The sequence below is a fragment of the Mytilus trossulus genome, chromosome 11, assembly GCF_036588685.1.
Source record: "Mytilus trossulus isolate FHL-02 chromosome 11, PNRI_Mtr1.1.1.hap1, whole genome shotgun sequence".
Classification (NCBI taxonomy): Eukaryota; Metazoa; Mollusca; class Bivalvia; order Mytilida; family Mytilidae; genus Mytilus; species Mytilus trossulus.
Genome location: NC_086383.1, coordinates 36,563,906 through 36,587,512, shown reverse-complemented (window position 1 = coordinate 36,587,512; position 23,607 = coordinate 36,563,906). Strand labels below are relative to the sequence as shown.

The 23,607-nt window shown below is 32.9% G+C and overlaps 1 protein-coding gene across 1 annotated transcript in view; it reads right to left on the bottom strand.

Moving 5' to 3' along the window:
- LOC134691046 (uncharacterized) overlaps positions 1-23,306 on the bottom strand; it is a 36,547-nt gene extending 13,241 nt beyond the window's left edge. The window contains exons 1-4 of the mRNA XM_063551240.1: positions 22,785-23,306; positions 12,380-12,586; positions 10,178-10,826; positions 5,241-5,402 (exon numbers count right to left, since the gene is read on the bottom strand). Coding sequence (XP_063407310.1) covers positions 5,241-5,402; positions 10,178-10,826; positions 12,380-12,586; positions 22,785-23,199 — 1,433 coding nt within the window. The 5' untranslated portion in view covers positions 23,200-23,306. The remainder of the gene's footprint in view (positions 1-5,240; positions 5,403-10,177; positions 10,827-12,379; positions 12,587-22,784) is intronic.
- Between the last annotated feature and the right edge of the window lie 301 nt (positions 23,307-23,607).

Genomic DNA, 23,607 nt, shown 5'->3' with positions numbered 1-23,607 from the left:
GTCTAAGTTTGGTAGAAATCCAGGATAGTTTAAGAACATTATAAAAATTTTAAAAACTTAAACCACAGAGTGAATGTTTTGTTTCTGGCAAAAAAAACTAAGTCCATTTATAAGTAAAATACGGAAAAGCGGAAATTTATTTTTACAAAATTTTCTTCTTGATACTATCTTATGATCATAAACAAGCTTCTGTCCAAGTTTGGTACAAATCAAGGATAGTTTATGAAAGTTATTAAAATTTTTAAAAACTTTAACCACAGAGTGAATGTAATGTTTCCTCGCAGAGAAACTAAGTCCATTTATAAGTAAAATACGGAAAAGTGGAAATTTATTTTCATAAAATTTTCTTCTTGATACTATCTTATGATCATAAACAAGCTTCTGTCCAAGTTTGGTACATATCAAGGATAGTTTATGAAAGTTATTAAAATTTTAAAAACTTTAACCACAGAGTGAATATAATGTTTCCTCGCAGAAAAACTAAGTCCATTTATAAGTAAAATACGGAAAAAATGGAATTTTATTTTTACAAAATTTACTTCTGGATACTTTCTTATGATCATAAACAAGCTTCTTTTCAAGTTTGGTACAAATCAAGGATAGTTTATGAAAGTTATTAAAATTTTAAAAACTTTAACCACAGAGTGAATGTAATGTTTCCTCGCAGAGAAACTAAGTCCATTTATAAGTAAAATACGGAAAAGTGGAAATTTATTTTCACAAAATTTTTTTCTTGATACTATCTTATGATCATAAACAAGCTTCTGTCCAAGTTTGGTACATATCAAGGATAGTTTATGAAAGTTATTAAAATTTTAAAAACTTTAACCACAGAGTGAATATAATGTTTCCTCGCAGAAAAAATAAGTCCATTTATAAGTAAAATACGGAAAAAATGGAATTTTATTTTTACAAAATTTACTTCTGGATACTTTCTTATGATCATAAACAAGCTTCTGTCCAAGTTTGGTAGAAATTCAGTATAGTTTAAGAAAGTTATTAAAATTTCAAAAACTTTAACCACAGAGTGAATATTTGTGGACGCCGCCGCTGCCGACGACGGAATGTAGGATCGCTTAGTCTCGCTTTTTCGACTAAAGTCGAAGGCTCGACAAAAATCTAACACATATTTAGATTCAGCTTATCAATGAACCCCAAGAATTCAATTATTGTTAAAATCAAACTAAGTTTGATTTTTTTCTACCAAGAAACTAAGTTTGATTTTAGACCCTTTGCACCTTAATGTAGGCCAATTAAAAAACAGGACCCAAATTTAAAAATCAAAATAAATTTTAGATTCGGCATATCAAACCTCAATAATTCAGTTTTTAATAATTACATTAGATGTATGTTACATTATAATACGTTATTCTGATTGGCTAACTGCACATCACTTGTTATTTCTTAAGCAATTGCACTACACAATATAGCTTATCATTCATGATAACATGAGGTCCCAAAATAAAGTGCACAAGTATAAATAATTGAATAAAAAAATTATAAATTCTTGTTTTCATGATCCTAGTAGCTAAAAAATGTAATTATAAGTATTAAATGCTTCTTTTGGTTTTCTTTTTTTAAATGGAACCTTGTGGTACAATTTCAGAAAGATCCATACACTTACACAGAAGTTATTGTCTGGAAACTAGAACTAGAGGCTCTCAAGAGCCTGTATCGCTCACCTGACATTACTTGGGGTTTTGAAATCATAAAAAGATAAAATTTGGCTACAAAGTTACAAAATTTGGTCAGAACCTAATAAGGAATATTCATGCTAAGTTGGGTTTCATTCCATTCAGTGGATCTCTAAAAGAAGTCATTTGTATGCATTTCCCATAGGGTCCTATGTTAAACTAAGTCCCCCGCTGGTGGACATCTTGGATTATGGATCGGCTACAAAGTAACAACACTTGGTCAGCACCTCATAAGGAACATTCATGCTAAGTTGGGTTTCATTCCATTCAGTGGTTCTCTAAAAGAAGTCATTTGTATGCATTTCCCATAGGGTCCTATGTTAAACTAAGTCCCCCGCTGGCGGCCATCTTGGATAATGGATTGGCTACAAAGTAACAACACTTGGTCAGCACCTAATAAGGAATATTCATGCTAAGCTGGGTTTCATTCCATTCAGTGGTTCTCTAAAAGAAGTCATTCGTATGCATTTCCCATAGGGTCCTTTGTTAAACTAAGTTCCCTGCTGGCGGCCATCTTGGATGATGGATCGGCTACAAGGTAACAACACTTGGTCAGCACCTCATAAGGAACATTCATGCCATGTTTGGTTTCATTCCATTCAGTGGTTCTCTAAAAGAAGTCATTTGTATGCATTTCCCATATGGGTCCTATGTTAAATTAAGTTCCCTGCTGGCGGCCATCTTGGATGATGGATCGGCTACAAAGTAACAACACTTGGTCAGCACATCATAAGGAACATTCATGACATGTTTGGTTTCTTACCATTCAGTGGTTCTTTAGAAGAAGTTCAAAATGTAAAATGTTAACGACGACGGACAACAGTGACAAGTGATGAGAAAAGCTCACTTGGCACTTCAAACCAGGTGAGCTAAAAATACTAATTTTGACCCCTTTTGGGCCCTTTGTTCCTAAAATGTTGAAACCATAACCCCCAAAATCAATCCCAACCTTCCTTATGTGGTTTTCAACTTTGTGTTTATATTTCATAGAGATCCATTCACTTAAACTTAAGTTATTGTCAAGAAACTATGTGTCTTTGGACAACGCTGACAACGACGACATGATACCAGTATATGAAAGGATTTTTTTTTTGTGGTCTTATAAAAATGCTTATTTGGGCCCCATATTGGCCCTTAATTCCTATACTGTTAGGACCACAATCCCAAAATTAATCCCTACTTTCCTTTTGTGGTTATAAACCTTGTGTTTAAATTTCATAGATTTCTATTCACTTATACTAAAGTTATTGTCTAGAAACCAAATATCTTCCGACAACTACAACAAAACATGATACCAACAATATATATTCATTTTGCAGTGGTATAAAAACTGAAACTAACAACTGAACCATGAAAACAAGGTCAAGGTCAAATGACACCTGCTATTTGGACATGTACACCTTACAATCCTTCCATACACCAAATATGCTAGACCTTTTAGGCCAACTAAAATTAATTAGTAGATTTTCATCCAAATTTTTAAAAAAAAATGGGGCGGGTGGGAGGATTTTATTTTTTAAATTTTATTTCATATGAAACCCTCATCATGAGTTTTTCATACCGCAGGGTATATGCTAGTGGGAAACAAGCTTGTATAATGTATATACATGCTTTATAAGGAATTCTACACTATTTTTCAAACTCTTAAATAACAAGAATGTGTCAACAGTACACGGATGCCCCACTCGCACTATCATTTTCTATGTTTAGTGGACCGTGAAATTGGAATAAATTCTCTAACTTGGCATTAAAGTTAAAATGATGTTTTCAAAGGGAACATGTATACTAAGTTTCAAGTTGATTGGACTTCTACTTTATCAAAAACTACCTTGACCAAAAACTTTAACCTGAAATTAGACTAGTGAACCGTAAAATTGGGGTCAAAACTATAATTTTGCATTTAAATTAGAAAGATCATATCATAGGGCACATGTATACTAAGTTTCAAGTTGATTGGACTTCAACTTCATCAAAAACTACCTTGACCAAAAACTTTAACCTGAAGCGGGACAGACGGACGAACGAACGAACAAACAGACAGACAGACAGACGGACGGACGAACGGACGCACAGACCAGAAAACATAATGCCCCTCTACTATCGTAGGTGGTGGGGCATAACAATCCCTGATTGGCAACCACTGTTATACATGCAATTGCAGCTTTAGAAACCTATTTATAGTAGACATCAAAAAGAAGAGAAATGCTCTCTTCAGTCTTCAGTTAGACTACTAGTATACCTACACCACATTTATTTTGCTTTCTAAGCAATGGTTTGTAGTCGTCATAAAATCAATTAAATGTTTTGGTACAATTGTATGCAACACAAGTATAACGAGTACAGAATAAAATGTAAACTCAGTGTTGAAAGAAATTATGATGTAAAACATGAACTTAACCAAAAAATTAGTTGTGGCTTAATGACCAAATTGATGGTAGGGACAGTAACAGAGGGTGTTTGCTGTTTGTCAACAAAAACAAAAGCCATGGGTGAATAGAAGGGCTTTTTATAATTAAAATGCGTGTTTGTCGACATTTTTTTCCCAATATACGGTCATAATTCAAACAAGTTCGTGCTTGTGTCAATTTCTTCAATCCAGTCATGTTTTTTGTACCAATTATTTTACGATTCTTGCGCTTTGGATATCATTCACAGTCCAAATTTCCTGACACAAAGTCATTGTATAAATAAAGAAAAAAAACAAGATTTTTGATTCACTTGTGACTACCGGTGACTACCGCAATTTGCGTTCAAGGACAAGGCGTTTTACTCGTAACTCGAATATTTCATGCCCTTCTCGTTATGAATCTCTATTCTCGGTAGATGATGTTGTCATCATAGAGCAGCAGAATATTTCGACTTAATCATTTTCGATGGGATTACTCCGGCGAAGAAATACAAAAAAGAAATTAGAAAAAGGAAGTTTCGAATAAAACGAAATTATCGATGGTTCCTGGTAACGGACATGACCAAAATCCGAAAATCGTATTTTTGTTTAAAAAAAAAAATCGGGGCGGGACAATTTCAGAGAGGCGGGCGGGGATGAAAATCTAGCATTTAATTTTAATTGGCCTTACTTATAGTATAGATTTGAGATATGGACTTGACCACCACTACTCGTAATATTTTTTTCTAAGAGCATGAAGAGAGAAATTAACATTACAAAATATCTTAACTTTTTTTCAAGTACTGTATTACATGTATTAAGACTTCTGCAAAACCACGAAAAATAAATGCCCACGAACATGCAAGTTTTCCTTCATCCACTAAAATTGGTGCCCACGAAAATAAATGAATCCACAGTAGTTACTGAACCATAAAAATGAGGTCAAGGACAATGAGCATGTGACTGACGGTAACTTCATAACATAAGGCATTTATATACTGATATACAAAGTACAAAAATATTTAATTGGAATTAAAAAATCTGCCAGAATTTTTTTTGTCTTCTTTGTTACCCTTAAATTGCTAAATTCTACATCCACCAAAATAACCCACTATACGATATATGTAATATCTCTATCATTAAATTTATACTACCCATACCTCTCAAATTTATCGTTCTGATGATATCCATCAGTTGAGCTTTTCTCAGAATTTTCAACTGCTTCTTCCATCCAATCATCCAACCAGGAGTCATAGTTTTCAATTGATGGGTCCATTGAATCAATGTCCTTCTTTATTATATCTAACCAGTTTAACTCTCCTCTGACCAAGAAAAACAATACATAGCATATATAAACATTTCATAAACTAAAGAGTGGCACAAAATAATCAGAATAGCATTACTTTTTACATGAAATATATATACATAATATAAAACACAAGCTATATAGCTAGGTGCAGATAAATAGAAAGCTACGATGTAGTAGACATCTTGAAATAGATATCTTAAAATTGAAAATGGAAATGGGGAATGTGTCGAAGAGACAACAACCCAATTATAGAGCAGACAACAGCCGAAGGCCACCAGTGGGTCTTCAATGCAGCGAGAAACTCCCGCAAATAACATCATACATGTATCTACATGAAATAAAAAAATATATACATAGCATTTAGAAAATAACTTAATACAGAATATCAAACAAATTAAACCTACCACAAATTAATATTCTTCAAACAATTTACCACAAATGAACATGATGAAATGAAGACAAGAGTGCATATGCTGAAATATCTAGCCTTCTTTCATTTGTCTTTACTAATCATTGATATTACAAATGTATGTTGATAGTCCTAAATATAAAACTTTATCACAAAGGTCACATAAAATTAACATTAACCAAGAAAACTGGGTAAACATGTACTATATATACATGATATATCATGGTTCTTAGGCCAAATAAAAATATATGTGTGGTTCCAGTTACATACTTTTAAAAAATAGGGTCGGTAGGTCGGCAAATTTTTTTTTTTTTTTTAATTTTTATTTTTGAATGTCAAAATCCGGAAAAAAATCATGTGTTTTCCAAAATTGTTTCTGGTATTATACACGCCCCAACCGGAAGTCCACCATTTTTACATGTGTTTGGTTGTAAAATAAACAGTCATGATTTTTAGTTAATTTTGTTGCATTCTGTTATGAATTGTTGCATTTTAGCCATAACAGATACATTTACTTGTGAAGGAAATTCAGATGACAGAAATCTATGAATTTAATTATTTTAATTCACAATCCTCAAAATTTGATCGTTTGAAAATTAATTAATTTCAGAAATGAAAAAAAAAGTTCTAGGGTCGGGGGGTTTTAACTAGGGTCGGTCGGGTTACTGGAACCACACATATATTTTTATTTGGCCTTACAAGTTAACATATTTAAACAAACGAATCCAAAGGATGAGTTTTTTTTAAATATGTTAATGAGTAAGACACATGGCATATAAAATTTGTAATAATAATAAAATGATTGACAGCTTGAAGACCTTGAACTTTTATTGGAAATTGATCAAGTTACAGTTTTATCCAATAAAATAGAAGCTCGCGCAAGTCCCTTTTGCGCCTCTTGCTTGTATGCCATTAATTTAATAGAGCCCCAGAATTTGCAGAAAGTAAAGAAATGTCGGATTTTCCCGATTTTTTAGTTTTGTGCCCTGTGTATAATCGTAAAAGTAGGTAATTTCATTAATATTATCAAAGTGAACAAAAATGTCGGATTCTGCGACAAGGATTAAATAAATTCTAATGACGGTAAGAATTGTTTTTTTCATTCTTGGTTTTCAAGGTATCATACAAATTAATCATATTTTACAGGTTGTTTATCTCATTGAAATTGCATATTTATCACGTTTACACATTTAAAGTTTTTGTACAAACTGCTTCTTCCGTTATTTTATCAATTGGATTGTTAGATTATTTATTCAAAGATAAAACACTAAACAGTGGCGGATCTATGGAGCGTAGATAGTGTACCCTATTTGATCGCAAAAAGAAACATGTTTTTTTTCACAAATTTGTGTAGCCGATGTTTATTCCTATTTCTTTAATTAACACCCACACCCACACCCACCCCTTTTTATTCGCAATTTAATTGAATTTTCGCAAAGGAAATGGTAGTACATTGTAGTATTACATTTTAATTAATTTTTTTTCAGAACTGAAAGAGGAAACTTTTAGTAATTTTCCAAAATTAAGGCAACTCGTAACAATCCTATATAGTTTGAAAAAGATTCTTAAGATGTGGTACACATGATTTATTGTTTTTGTTATAAATGAAAACAAATGAAGATCTTTTGACCTTTTACGTTTTTCGGTTTCCTAAATATTTCAGAGGCAGATACCTTTAAAAAATCAAAGAGCAGATTGCTCTGAGGGATACGATTGCCGTTGTTTCATTGACACGTACATGTATACATGTAGCTGGATAATATTATTTTCAAAACTAATTCAACTTCACATTTAAAATAGTTACAAAATAGCCAATCACGGATAAAAGTGTATGAACAATGTAATCAGGCCTATGTTCTATTTTTGTACTATCAATTCCAAGTTTACTTTCCACAGCAGTCACTGAGACTCAGACTGAGAGAAGGTATTTCACTTCGTATCTTATCACCTATTTTCCTACATTAATTCTAGAATCCGGGTCCGTTCGCCGCGATTCGTGTTTGCCCTGGTATCTGTTCGCCCTGATTCCTGTTCGCCCAGGGTCCATTCGCCCTGATTTTTTTTTTTTTTTTCTAATTGTTCTGATTACATGATTTTAAGTATTTCAACAAAATATGTTAAAGTTTGTTGAAAAATTGACAGAAAAATGAGTAAAATACTGGAATGCAATGTATTTCTCTTTATTGATTACTACTTTCAGAGTATAATACTAAATGAACATGTAAACATACATGTTTCATGATTTACAGTTCGTATTCATTGTTTTTTTTAATTTCCAGCTGAATATTTTATCAAAACAAAACGTTTGATTTTTATTAATAATCCATCAAAAGACTAGTATCACAATAATCAGTGATCCGAATTATTTTGTCATTGAACAATTTTAATAATCCTAAACAAGCCATACACTTTTAAATATTCCCTGTTTCCATAAATTTCAAGAATATATACCACAGAAATATCTGAATAAGTTTAATCAACTTAAATGCCCTGAATATTAATATTTTTTAAGTAGGGCGAACAGACTCTATGGGCGAACGTACCCAGGGCGAACATGTTATTAGGGCGAACAGTCCCGATACCTTAATTCTAGGAGGAACCCCATTCCTAACTCTTTAAATATTTAATTTCCTTTGGGTCAGTGATCATGACTCCTTTCCGTACAAATTTATCGGTTTAAAATGCGATCGTTTTTAATATAATACGACGTTTATTGACAGAATGAGCTAATACTCGACGTGTTGTTATTCAGAATTCACGGAAGAAGTCTTCCATGTTATTGTTTCGAGTTGTCTTTCCGGAAGGGAACTCGAAACGATAATATGGAAGACTCCATTTCGCCTGAAGGGGTGTTCTACGATAAGGATTTTTTTTTTAATTTAAATGATGCATATGATTTAAAATTATGCAACAACAATAATCTTCAATAGCAGACATACATAGAAAAAATCCCATGAGTTATAAATTAATTAACTGAGTGGAGAATCCAGAGCAACCATTCAATCTTAAACTCCTTGAAGTCAAGAAAACTAACCCTGGAGCAAGAACGTAAATCAAATGTTTATTAAACGACCTAGATGGTTCTCTATTTCTTTATGGAAGTACAATCTCAAATATCAGTTTCTTAACGGTAACATTTAAGAAAAACTCCACTTCAGTTCTTAAATGACATTCTATCGGAATTCAGAGAACTCTCGCATTTTATCTAAACTGGGAATTCCCTCTGACGTGTTTCTAAATTTATAAAAATACTAAATATTAATACTGCTTAATTCTGATATTCCGTGTTGTTTAAAACAGGCATATAAATCAAGGGAATTATCAAACATGAAAAGAACATTATAGGAAAGTTGTTTAAGTTCAATCCCTTTGTTTGTTTTTACCTTTTAAAGCAAGACAATCATAAGAATTTGAGATGTTCCTTAATGTTTAGAATAAAACGATTGACGTGAGGGCAATGCTCTGAGCCACCGGTATAAGTCTACAGATTGCTTGAAACATGTGAAAGCAATCGTATCCCAAAAAAAGGGTGGAGCTTCAACCATGGAATAACATGAACATGAATATCTTGTACCATAGCTTAAGCTCCGCCTTCGTTCCTTTATATTCTAGTTGAGTTGCATATTTAATTAGCAAAGTATGATACAACATCAATTTGCATATAATATACAATGGTTTTCCAGAAACACACTTTTTAAGCGAATTATTGCATTAAAACATCAAAAGAAAAAAGAAAATTTATGTTACAATAACCAATGAACCATGATAAAGAGGTCAAGGTCAGATGAACCATGCCAGGCAGACATGTACATGTACAGCCAACAATTCTTCCATACAACAAATATAGTTGACCTATCCCTTATAGTTAAAATGAGGTCAAGGTCAAATAAAACCGGCGCGACTGATATATTGGGGGAAAATCTCTATTTGGCATTTAAATTAGAAAGATCATATCATAGGGAATATGTTTCAAGTTGATTGAACTTCAACTTCATCAAAAACTACCTTGACCAAAAACTGTAATCTAAAGCTGAACAGGCAGATGAACGGCGGAACAAATGAACGGATGCACAGACCAGAAAACATAATGCCCATAAATGGGGCATAAAAAAGTTTAGAAAACTGATTTGCCAGACTGATGGATGGACAGACACACAGACAGGAGTGCAATCCTAAAGTCCCCTTTATCAGTTCTTGAGGGACTTATAACCAATTTGTCCTATGAAAATCAGTCTAAAAATAATTCGTGCTTTTTTTGGAGACCAGTCAGTGGTCTCAAGATTCCTATACTGCTATTTAAAAAAAAAATATTTAAAGAATGCAACTTGTTCTTCTCAAAAATATATATTTACTCACTGTAATACAATTGAAATACTTACACATCTGTAGCTGTCGGGACTGAAACATTATCAGAGTTGTCAGGATGCATACATTCTGGCATATACAGCCGTCTGGAACTTTGAATGATTTTTTCAAATCTGTCTTTTCCAAGCTGAGGAATCAGATCACATGTCCCTTTAAATTCCTTTAAAAGCTTTTGATGTGGTGTTGTACAAAATAAGTTATGGTGAATTAAGAGCCACAAATCCAACACTGCATCAAATCGAAGATTATTTCCTTCGAAAAGCTTTAAAGTTTTATTTGTTCTCATTAAATAGTCATAACTAGCATCATACACTGCCACAAAGTAAGTTTCTTTCGTTATGAGACATACAGGAACTGCAGAAATATTGTTTTTGGTTTGATTTTTTTTTCTTATTTTCCTGTGCTTACAGAGCGACACTGAAATAGCCTGCTTTAAGAGCTGGTCAAATTTTGTGGCTTCATCTGGCATAACTTCTGGAACTTCTTTTTTAGCAAGTTCCTGTTCATTTTCATCATCTTCTTCATACCCCTTCCCAAGGAAATATTCAGGTATTGTTATAATTGCAGAAGAACTCTCCATAATCTCCATGACATCTTGGAATAAATCTTCATCACTTGGAAAAAGAACTAGATCAGCATTCCCATAAAATAGATCTTGGCTTCCTACAATGATTTAAAGAAATGTCTGATTTAAGAGCTGAATGGTATAATTTTCAACAAGAGTGCACATGCTGAAGTGTCTAGCCTTCTTTATTAATCAGTGATACTATGTTGATAGTCCTAAATATAAATCTTTACTACAACTATCAATTGATCCAAGAAAGTGAGGTCAAGGTCATACCACAAATATAGTGACCTGTGGCGTTTCTAGGATTTTTAAAAGGGAGGGGGGGTTGGTAGAATCAAATCTTTCACTGAGCGGGTTGCAAATTTTTTTACCTTTTTTTTTTGCTGATAAAATGCTTTGCTGAGCGCAGCCTGATACAGCCGCAGAGGTTGAACTCTGAACAGTTGGGCCAAATTAGGACACAATATAATATTCAAGCTTGATACTGCCTGAATTTGGATTGGTTTTCAATTTTTGACATAATATAGGTTTCTGACACAAAACATTTATATATATTGCGCAATACTGTGTAATTAAAGATTTCCTCTTGAAACTTTATAAAAATTTTGAAAAAAAAAAATTGAACCCCTTAACCCTTTCCTCCATAATCATTGATAATGACGCTTTTTGACGCCACCCCCTTTATTCCATAATGACGCCTGTGTAGTATCTCAGTTAAAAGGCTTTGACTACAAAAATAGAATATCTGACTTGAATTTCATTGATAAAATAAATTGTTTTCACAATGCATTAATACTTTCAACCTTATGATTTTATGAGTTAAACCACACATTCAACATTCACTATGTCACATAACAATACACATTGTATTTCCACAATACAAGCAGAAAATGTTTGCTGGACGGCTCCGTGTTGAAGGCCATACATTGACCTACATGTATAATGGTTTACTTTTTTTTAAATTGTTATTTGGATGGAGAGTTGTCTCGTATAAACAAGAATGTGTCCACAGTACACGGATGCCCCACTCGCACTATCATTTTCTATGTTTAGTAGACCGCAAAATTGGAATAAATTCTTTAATTTGGCATTAAAATTAGAAAGATCATATCATAGGGCACATGTATACTAAATTTCAAGTTGATTGGACTTCAAATTCATCAAAAACTACCTTGACCAAAAACTTTAACCTGAAGCGGGACAGACAGACAGACGGATGAACGAACGGACGGACAAACGGACGCACAGACCAGAAAACATAATGCCCCTCTACTGTCGTAGGTGAAGGTGGGGCATAAAAATCCACACATAAATCCTACACTCTAATTTTAAAAGGTGTATGGCTATCACTTGTTTTTAATTGGTTGATAGCTACAAGTCGTTGTTGCGCTTTACATCGCGTTATTATATGGTTAACAAACAAGACTTAAATGAGATTTATTTCACTCCTGGCATGCAAAAAGACTTAAACTACGTCACATAAGTCAGGAAGTTTGAAGAAATAACATTAATAATTCCCTATTTTCTTTTTTATTAGTTTTCATATCAAAATAAAACTTGGTGAATATGTTTTTTATGGTATTATGAATATAATACATGTAAGATGATAGGTAAAAAATCATGAAGTTTCCCTTTAATTTATTCTTACCGACTATGGTTGTACCATACAACAAGGGTGCGCCACATCCACAAGGACACTCTGCACTTTTTCCTTTTGAATTTTTATCCAAAATAAAATTTGTTGGATGTGGTAGCAACTGTGATAACAAATGCTGAGTCAAAACACCTGCCACTTTTGATTCAGTTAATGATTTCTCCTTCTGCAAGTATCTTGATAGACAATCATCATGTCTTTCTGAAAGAAAAACAATAATATAATCAAGGAATTTATATCCAGAACTCCAGAAGGAGAGTGAACACTCTGCTTGATAACAATTTAGCATCCCTATCAAAAATATAAAAAAAAAAAACATGTTTAACTCCAACTTGACAGCTTGATATGGCCCTCTAATGTAAAAGGCTGTTACTTCAAACAGCTCCTGTGGACAGGGTTGGCAAAGTATAACCTGCCTGGGAATTCCAAGGTGGAAAAACTCTGGTTTTCGTGGGCTGGGTAATACTTACAGAAATGGGCCATAATACTGGGCATTACTGGCTGCAGGAATGATCAGGCAATATGATTTTTAACCTTATTTTAAAATATGACGACAATAAAGACAACAACACTCATGTTTTTACCGCATAGTATCTGTTTATTGGGTCTACATGTTTTGCCTAGTAGATAGGCATCATCAGGACAATTATACAAAGAAAAATGACAGTGAAGTATGAATTTTGCGGTTAACATAAAGATTTAACAGAGTCTCAACCATTACAATACTTTACCACCGGTTTAGAAAGAAGAAACCTGCTGGAAGCTCTTACAGATTCAACATCAAACCACATCAAAAGCTTTCATCATTAACACAACTCATAATTAAATATTTACGGATTTACCACTTTTTTTAATTTCCAAACTGTGCGACGATCATACACCTCACACCATTTCCGACGCAATTGAAAGCAGTAACTCGAGGGTCCCAGAGCGAAGCCAGTTGACTGTACGAAATGAACGGTGGGGTGTTGTCCAATTTGGAATTCACTGACATGATTATTTACCCTTGCAGAAATAAATCCTGACAATTTTTTTAACCAGGATATCTCAAGATTATCCTGGGAAATCCTGAAAATATCCTGTAAAGCATTTAGCCCTTTTTTTTGGGAAAAAGTTGATGGGAGAATTTCAGGAAATGTCAGGACTTTCTAATCAAGCAGCTGTAAACTAGGGGAATTCTCAGGATATCTTAAGACTTTCAATAATAAATATAATATAGACCAGGATATGTCAGGACTTTTCCTTCAACATTCATCCTACTTTCAGAAACTTTACACTTTCTTCCTGAATGAATAAACTGAAATAAAGTCCTTAATGATTCCTGGTATTGGGACTTAAGAAATTATATAATCTGTATCACAAATTCAAATAAAAAATATCTTTGGGACTGAAATTAACTGTTGTTTGTTAAATTAAATAAGTTTTTTTGGCAAGGATTTGTGAAGGGTGATAGAATAGGGGGAAGAAACAAAAATTATTTTGTAAAACATTTTTAAAATACCCAAATTATGGTGTTAATTAAAAATATTAAACATATTTTGACAGTTAACTTATTTACACATTAATATAACAAAGACATGTGTAAAGTTTTAAGCAATAATCATAAATCGTTTTTGAGATATGGCGCGACATGTAAAAAAACCCTCCCCCTTTTTTACAAAATACTCAATAACTCAAAAATGAAATTTTGAATCATCACCAAAAAGTATACAGATATTGAGATTAATATAACTAAGAAGTGTTTAAAGTTTTAAGTCATAATCAAGAATCGTTTTTGAGATACAGTGCGACATGTGAAATCAAAGCGCGAAAGCGCTGTAAAGGCAGTTAATTACAGGTTGTGTGTATTTCTGGTCCAGTTATATCATTATCTTCCATTGAACAGAGGTGGTTTGTAGAATTTAAGATTTAGAGTTCTTTTGTACCTAGTTCACCTATATCTATAGTCTACTGTTTACAGTATATTTTCTGTGCCTCCCATGAAATGCATTTTTAGCCATGGTCTTGTCAGTTTGCTTTAAATTTATGAGTTTGACTGTCCCTTTTGTGTCTTTCGTCCCTCTTCTTTAGACATATAAGAACTTTTTCTTTTCAATATAAATACACTATTTTTAATTATTGATTGTATACGCATATTCTATGACTTCCATAAAAAATAGTTCACAAAGATTGACTAGTCTCTGTACTGTGTGTATAGCAAGAACATCAAGTAACATAATGGTAAATGTACATAGAAACATGTCAACTTTTTTGATGACCATACCTGCCAACTGTAAGTATTTGCAGAGTATTTCCCCCATCGAGCTCGAGGCTCCCAAATGGCAATTTTGTAAGAGCAATTTTGTCGACTATTTTAAAGAAAACAATTAATTCAACAATGGCTATGAGCTTGTTAATGCACGAAGAAGCCAAAAACCACATTAGAATATATTTGAATGGAATCCATGACAAATCATCCCACTTTTTCACTAACTCGCCCATCTTTAAAAACAAGAGTGTACACACTGAAATGTCTCGCCTTCTTTACTAATCATTGATATTATGTTGATAGTCCTAATAATAAAGCTTTATTACAACTGTCACATAATCTTAACATAAACCTAGAAAACTAAACATTGACCTTTGGACCATGAAAACGAGGTCAAGGTCAGATAAACCATGCCAGGTTGGCATGTACAGCTAACAATTCTTCCATACAACAAATAAAATTGACTTATTGCTGATAGTTTAAGAAAAACAGACCAAAACACAAAAGCTTAACACTGAGCAATGAAGCGTAAAAAATGAGATCAAGGTCAAATAAAACCTGCGCGACTGACATGTAGATCATGAAATATTTCCATACACCAAATATAGTTGACCTATTGCATATAGTATTAGAAAAACAGACCAAAACTCAAAAACTTAACTTTGACCACTGAACCATGAAAATGAGGTCAAGGTCATATGACACCTGACAGGTAGACCTGTACACCTTACAACCATTCCATACACAAAATATAGAAAACCTATTGCAAACAGTATAAGAAAAACAGACCAAAACACAAAACTTAACTATAACCACTTATCCATGAAAATGAGGTCAAGGTCAGATGACACCTGCCAGTTGGACATGTACACCTTACACTGCTTCCATACACCAAATATACTAGACCTATTGCTAATAGTATCTCAGATATGGACTTGACCACCAAAACTTAACCTTGTTCGCTGATCCATGAAATGAGGTAGAGGTCAAGTAAAAACTGTCTGACGGGCAAGAGGACCTTGCAAGGTATGCACATACCAAATATAGTTATCCTATTACTTATAATAAGAGAGAATTTAACATAACAAAAAATTTTAACTTTTTTTTCAAGTAGTCACTGAACCATGAAAATGAGGTCAAGGACATTGGACATGTGACTGACGGAAACTTTGTAACATGAGGCAACCATATACAAAGTATGAAGCATCCAGGTCTTCCACCTTCTAAAATATAAAGCTTTTAAGAACTGAGCTAACATTGCCACCGCTGTAGGATCACTATCCCTATGTCGAGCTTTCTGCGAAAAAAGTCGCAGGCTTGACAAAAAAACTGCCCCAACCTGGATTACCAAATCGCCCCTCTTGTGAACTGTGTTAAATCCCGTTAATATTACTCCTGCCAACTGGTCCCACCTAATGGAAATCGGTGAAATCTAGATAAATATATTATTAACCAGGATGAATTTAGTAATGCCAACTCGCCCCACTTATGGAAAAAGATGTTATCCCATTGAATATGAGTTCAATTCCTTATATTGCATTATGATACATTTAACAGGTTTCTTTTTAATTGTTATGCAAATAACTAAGCTTCAAAACTTACAGTTATTCTTCAATAATCAGTTTTTTTTTAGAATTATATTTAATTTCAGTATATATCAATAATAGTAATTAAATTAATTTTCGGATTGTTTGTATTCTGTGAAGATTAGTTTTCATTAAAGTGGTGCGAGTTTTTACTTTTAATTATATATATATTAATCTTAATATTACCGTTTTTTTATAAGTAGGGCGAGTTGGCAGGAGTAATATTAAACATGATTTAACCAATTTCACATGTGGGGCGATTTGATAAATCAGTTTGAGGCGTTTTTTTAAAAAGTGGGGCGATTAACCAGTGGGGCAACTTGTCCTGCTTCCATTTGAAGGCCCCCTTGAAGGTTTTGTATGACTATATGAACCATCTTTCACGTAAACCCCCATGTGCATTTTGAAAAGTTGTCAGATATGTTTCTAACTCCAGACAAAATCTACCGGTATGAATGAAAAAGAAGTTTTCAATTAAGGCTCTGTGGCCATAACAGCTGTCTCATTGGCATTTTAACCACTTCCCATATTTGCAATTAAAACAATAGAAGAAAATTATTCAACGCAAAAACAAAACTTACTTGTAAATATGAAATTCTCTTTACGGTATGAGTTTTTCTCATTGTTTGAGATTGTACAGTAGTACCTGTAACTGCTTATACCTATTTCTTCTTCATTTTTGCTTGATAAACTCACGAAATATCATATACATTGTACCATGCACATCTCCTTATTTTTATAAGCATTCCAATAACATGAACAATTGTAATTCAATTCTATATACCAAAGCAAAATGAACTGCACCACTTTCATTCACTAGTATGCATCTTTTGGCAAAATACAAGTTCTTAAATGACACAATATATATTTATTGATAAAAAAATAAAATTTAGTATACAACTCTTTAACAGGTATAAAATAGCACTGCTGTGTCATAACTTGTGAAATCTGTGCTGAAAACTCGACATTGATGGTATTTGAGTAATTCCATATGTGAAGCTCAACATTAGCTCGTCAGTTGGTGGTGGACAGTTATAGTTCCTTCCTGCAGGCTAGGATGATTGACTTTTCAGGAAAACCAATTTCACAAATCAAAACTTTCCTCTAGATTTCTCCTACAATATTCATCCAGTTTAGTTCTTTTGTTTTAATTGGACACCGTCCTGGTTTTTAATTTTGCAAACCATTCAGTCTCTTGCTTGCAAATGGTGCATGAAAATAGGATGGGTATGGCAGTAGACAAGTCTCTTTAATGTGAGTTTGTGCCCTGAAAAAAAGTTTTATAACTTAAGTTTTTTTGAACCTGTGCAACACACATACCTAAATAACTATAACATAGAAGAGAGCATCATTCGTGTCAATGTTTCGTTCCTGTTTACATTGTCATTGATATTTTTTCAGAAAGCCTGAGGCATAGCTCATGAATTCCTGTCATTACATCCTAAATTAATATAATTACTGCTAGAATAATTATCAGCATGATATACGTACACTATCATTGTACAGCCCAAGTCTTCAGTATATACAATTGTTGCATTCATTCACTCCTGTGTTCAGTCGTTCAAAAATATTTAAACATCAACAAATGAACTTTAATAAGGACAAGAAAACACTAGAAAAGATACGTACATACAACCCGTGTTTTATAAGTGTAATATATCTGGTTAAACGATGTATAAAGGAGGAAAAATTGTAGGTATTGCATAACGATGCTTTCTACCTAATAGCACGTGGATATGTTTACATATTTAGACTTGACCCAGTATGACTCGTACCTTGTAGGTCACCGCCGTCGTTTAAACACTAGACTACAGTCGTGTATAAGACAATAAAAAGCTTAAGCCTGAACTATTTGTGTGAAGTAAATGTGTTTTTTCTGTACATTTAAATTGTTTTACCTGATAGCAAGGACGTATATCTATCCGTTTCCTTCTCAATTCACTTTGTCAAATTCTTCGAACTTCTTCAAAACATACGTATTACTGCGCCGGAAGTGAGAAAAATATGAGAAATCCTCGTAAAATAATGCTATCTTCAATTTTGTGGAATCCATTTTGTTATATTTATTATACAAAGATAAAAAAAAGTTACGATTAATAATGAATTTGCATATCATTATACGGAACGTTTATGGACTATTTTCCATAGCTGTATGTCGGTCATTTTGGCGGGAAATCATGTACACATACACACGTAGATTGGCTGGTACCCGATCGTAATGTTACACATCACATATATCAAATAGCTAATACCCGGAACGTAGTACCGGGAACCAGGATAATACGTAGACAACATACATAACTAATACCGAAATTGAAAACGCTTTACGGTTTCTCGTTCATAAACCGAATTCCGCTTTGATTTATAGAAGATGCAATATTAATCATGTTCAGTCGACTTTTCATTGTTTTATCAACGTCCGAAAGAATCTTTAGATGTCAGATAACACTCGAAATTGATCCGACTTCTTTCCACACGGAATACACATAATGATAGTTTGTAGTCAGGTTGACTGCTTATAATGCAAAATACACACTAATAACAAGTTCTATAAAACGAACAATACACACTGATCGTTTCTTTAGTCCCCAATGTAAATGAAAAAAACAAAAACCATATCATACCATAAAAAGAAGAGGAGAAATTCGAACATTTCCGGATCTATTTCTGGCCAAAAGACCCCCTGCAAAGATTGCGTATGAAAAGATGAACCTCATGACTTAAAAGTCAGGCCTTAAAGCACTGCCTTTAAAAAACACACCCCTGTTTTAGTTATAAAGCGCCGTAACTCAAAAAGTTTAAATCTTATTTTAACCAAAAAGTATACAGATCATTTGACCATCATAAGAAACAACTATATTAAGTTTCTCAAGTTACGGTGCGACATGTTTACGCCGGACAGACGGACAGACGGACTGACGGACACCGGACATTTGTATACCATAATACGTCCCGTCAAAATTTTGACGGGCGTATAAAAATTAACTTGTAAACTATGGAAAAGTTTCAAAGTCAATGAATCAGGGGTGGGGCTATATAGTCTCTATAGAAACAATACTTGCAAATGTAAATAAATTTGCAAGTCATTAGACTGTGACTGAGGGGCAAGGCCAAATATTCTCTATTAAAATGCGATGTGCCATTCTTATACAACTGCATACCAAATATTATTGACCTACCACTTGAGGTAACCCATAAACTAATGGTTCCACTTGATCTGACCTAGTCACAAACTAGTATATATGATAACTTACAAAAATTTTCAAAGTCGATAGACCATGACTAAGCATCTTCGCTAGCCAAGGGTTACGATCCACTCCCGCTCTCTTCACCCTTGGCAGATTGAGCTAACATTTGTGATATCAATGTTGCGCCATTTATCGGAAGATTAAAGTCACGTCCATTCCGAATACATTATTCTTGACCAATGGTAGCACTTGAACTCTTCAATTTGGAGGTAAAAACAAGGTAGCTTCTAGATTCTACACACTTGCATTGGTAAAGCCAGAAACGAAAATATACGTCAACATTCATGCACCTACAACTTGTCGTTCACTATAAACTAGACCTAATCACAAACTAATACATTGTTGACGCCGTCGCCGCCGGAAACAACATACCTATGTCTCGCTTTTTGACTCCATGAAGGTGAGACAAACATGACATTTTTGCACCAAAGGGAGATAATTTGGAGCTTTTTCAATGATATAAACGTTTTAAAAGTCATCTGTGGACAAACCAAATCGATTTGTCTCCAGGTGATTTTGTCCATATTATAACTAATAGTGTAATAAATAAAATTTGTAATGAAAAAAACAAATCTTTAATTTTTTGCTGAATGTTTTGTTCCTGTGAGCCTCCTTAATTGCTAAAAAAATGTTAATATAATTGAATTGTATGCGACGCTCATACAAGTGAGACTTAGCTAGCTATACAACCAGGTTAAATCTACCATTTTCTACATACACATGCATGTAAGAAAATGCTTGTACTAAACATGCTAAATCAAGAATATAACAGTTAATTTGTTATCAATTTTTATTCGTTTGAGATTTAGATTTTTTCATTTGTTAAACATGTTATAGGACTTTATGTCTAAGTTTTACTTATATATTTCATCTGTAATAATTAAAGCTACCAAATTTTTGTTTTCTACCTCGCTATGCATGCTTTTGACTATATATATAGATAAAGAATTACTACTGTAGCCTTATCAAAATTTTAACATGATAATTTTAAGACTTCGAAGAACAATTCTGTCAGATTCATATTTATTACACTTTTAATTACCAGAGACTTTTATTTCATTTCAAACATGATGGAGTTGTGTAGAAATAAAATCAGATATAGATATCAATATCTAGTTATGTATATTCATGACAATTTATTTACTTCAGTTACCCATATCATCACGATTTCTTAGATTATTCTGTATGAACAACTTCATTACATGTATATGAGCTTGGGATACAAAATTTAAGATTCATATAAACATTTCTTAAGAAAGATATTTTAATTGTCAGTGTTACATCGTCTGCTGTGTTTCTTATGTTAATTACATGATTTGTGAACAATTTTCTGACAGAGAGCAAACATGCATATATATATATACATTTTTCGGTCTTTTCCTACCACCAGGGATATTTCATACAGAACATACAGAACAATTTCTTTTCGACCCGGCAATTTTCTCAAATGTTGTTTTGATATTATTATTTGATCTTCAGAAATGTCATCAATTAATATTGTATAAAATGAGACTTGATCTAACATTGTCGGAGTTCTTTTACAGTGACTTGACTGTTAGTGTTGCTCTCCACCAATTGCAACTTGCTCAAAATTCTGACCAAATTGCAATTTGTTTTATAAAATCAAATTGATCAACTGGTCAGAAATTTGAACTAACTGCTGTAAAAAACCACAGCCAAGTCATGAAAGTGCAAGGTGATAAAATAAAACATACTTACAATCCTATAAGACTTTAACTTCACTTTAATGATGTTGTGACATAATCAGTCTATCAGTTTGTATAGATACATTATAGTCATTTCCATGCTGAAGGAACTGTTATTATTTTGAATTGCTATAAAAATGTCCAAACTAAGCTTTCATATAGTTTTTCTTTCTAAAAGTATTCTATATGCATAAGAATCAGACATTATGTGAATTAAAACATTTCATATTCAGTAAAATATGTGTAAAATTGCAATATGTTTGTCGGAAGTTTCCATGGGGAGATAATCATTTTTTCTTTCAAAAAGTCTTTATTCAAAAGAATAATATTTTAGGTTATCTCCACATGGAAACTTATCAACAGCTTATTGTTATTTCACACATATTTTACTGAATATATGATGTTTTATTTAAAATGATATCTGATTTTTATGAATATAGAATCATTGAGAATACTTTTAGAAAGAAAAACTATATGAAAGCTTAGTTTGGACATTTTTATAGCAATTCAAAATAATAACAGTTCCTTCAGCATGGAAATGACTATAATATACCTATACAAACTGATAGGCTAATTTTGTCACATCATCATTAAAGTGGAGTTAAGGTCTTATTGGATTGTAAGTATGTTTTATTTTATCACCTTGCACTTTCACATATTGACTGAACAGTTTGTTCAATATTCTGACCAGTTCAGTTGAACGATTTGGTTTAATAAAACAAATTGCAATTTGGTCAAAATTTTGAATGAAACAGTCAAGTCACTGTAATAGGAAATTTCTATTGTATCTTAATATGAAAAATAATGTGTCCATTAATTCTTAACAACCGTACAATAATAAGTCACTGTGATTGTAATTTAGAATTTATAATTGATCACAAAGTTTTCAGGTTGTTTGCGGTTTTGCTTTCTTTTATTTTGGAAGATGAGGGACAAATAATAAACGAGTACAGATATGCACCGATCAAAGTCATTCAAAGAACATGTATTTTACAAGAAAACATGTTACATGTACATGTATCAATTAAAAGTGTCATGTTGACCTGGAATGTTAATTTGGCCAGCACAATTAGGCAAAATCTTTATGATGCTATACAGGACATTGCAATTTCACACGATAAATACAATATTAAATATTTTTCCATGTATCTCTTGTGTACAACCCATTATGATTGATTGATTATTCATGTTTAACTGTCTTGCCTTTGAAATTTCTATAAACGTACAAAAAATGTATGCCGTATAAAGCCTAGAAAAATGAAACCCAGCAAAAAAAAAGAAATTATCGAAATTTTTATTCCATGCATTAAAATTCTCTGATGTCAAAATTTGTGGCGTGCGATGCCCAGTAATGGCTGACATACATGTATAGCAATAATGTGTTTCCTTGATTTGTTTTCTGAAAATATATTGTTTGTATTCAGGTTTTAGAGCCAGATGCTACCTCCAGATATTTATACTTGTATAAAATGATCTGTAATGGGATGAAAGCTTTTAATAGAGCCCTTTAAATAAAATATTCTTCTTCTTAATAGGGTTGCCCCATGTCTATAAATCATATATGTCAAGAAATTAGTGCTGAATATATAAAAATCAAGATTGCAGATTTACCTTTTTCACAGAAGAATCTCTCCAGTGCTCGAAAAGCTGGGATATGGTTTGGTCGCACAATGTCATGAAGATACAACTTGAGAGCCATGTAGCCTTTTAAAAATAGTGACGAGGAGGAAAAAGAAAGACTGGGACTCCTCCATCCAAAATATACTTTGCTATGATCACTGAAAGACTGGCCAGGTAAGTCCGGATTGGCCATTTGTGAGGGTCGCGGCACTCCTGCATTGACTGCTTGCAGCTCGTAACCTTTACTTGCATAAATATAATGATGAATTCTCTCTTTTAATAGTTCTTTCTTGGCAGGAATGTTTTCAGTGGTATGATGTATAGTGCGTCTTATTGTCCGCAGGATATCATATGTGGTTTTTGCACTTTTGCTATTCATAACACAAAGCCTCGTAAAAGACTCCATAGTGGTTCATGTACAAATGTATTGTTGTTTAAAGCTTCTGTGCGTGAGCAGGTGAGAGCTTCTGCGCGTGTCAAATACTTGCAAGGTCATATTTGTTTTCCAATCAATCGTCATTCTCGGACACTTCCGATCAGAGAGATCTTCTTCTTCTAACGGAAGTCCACCCTATTTGCAGGGTCACCGCATTAAAAAAAATTTAGTTAACAAAATGCGTTTCTTTAATTTCTTTAAAAGAAAATTGTAATTAGATTGTGGAGCAAAAAAATATTTTCTTACAACCCAGCACATATGAATTATTATATATCTTTTAAAACTTTATGATGACAATCCATTGAATTAATTATGATATTTATCATTTAGTGATTATTATAACCAAATTCAGTCATCTGTATATAATTATTTGTTACC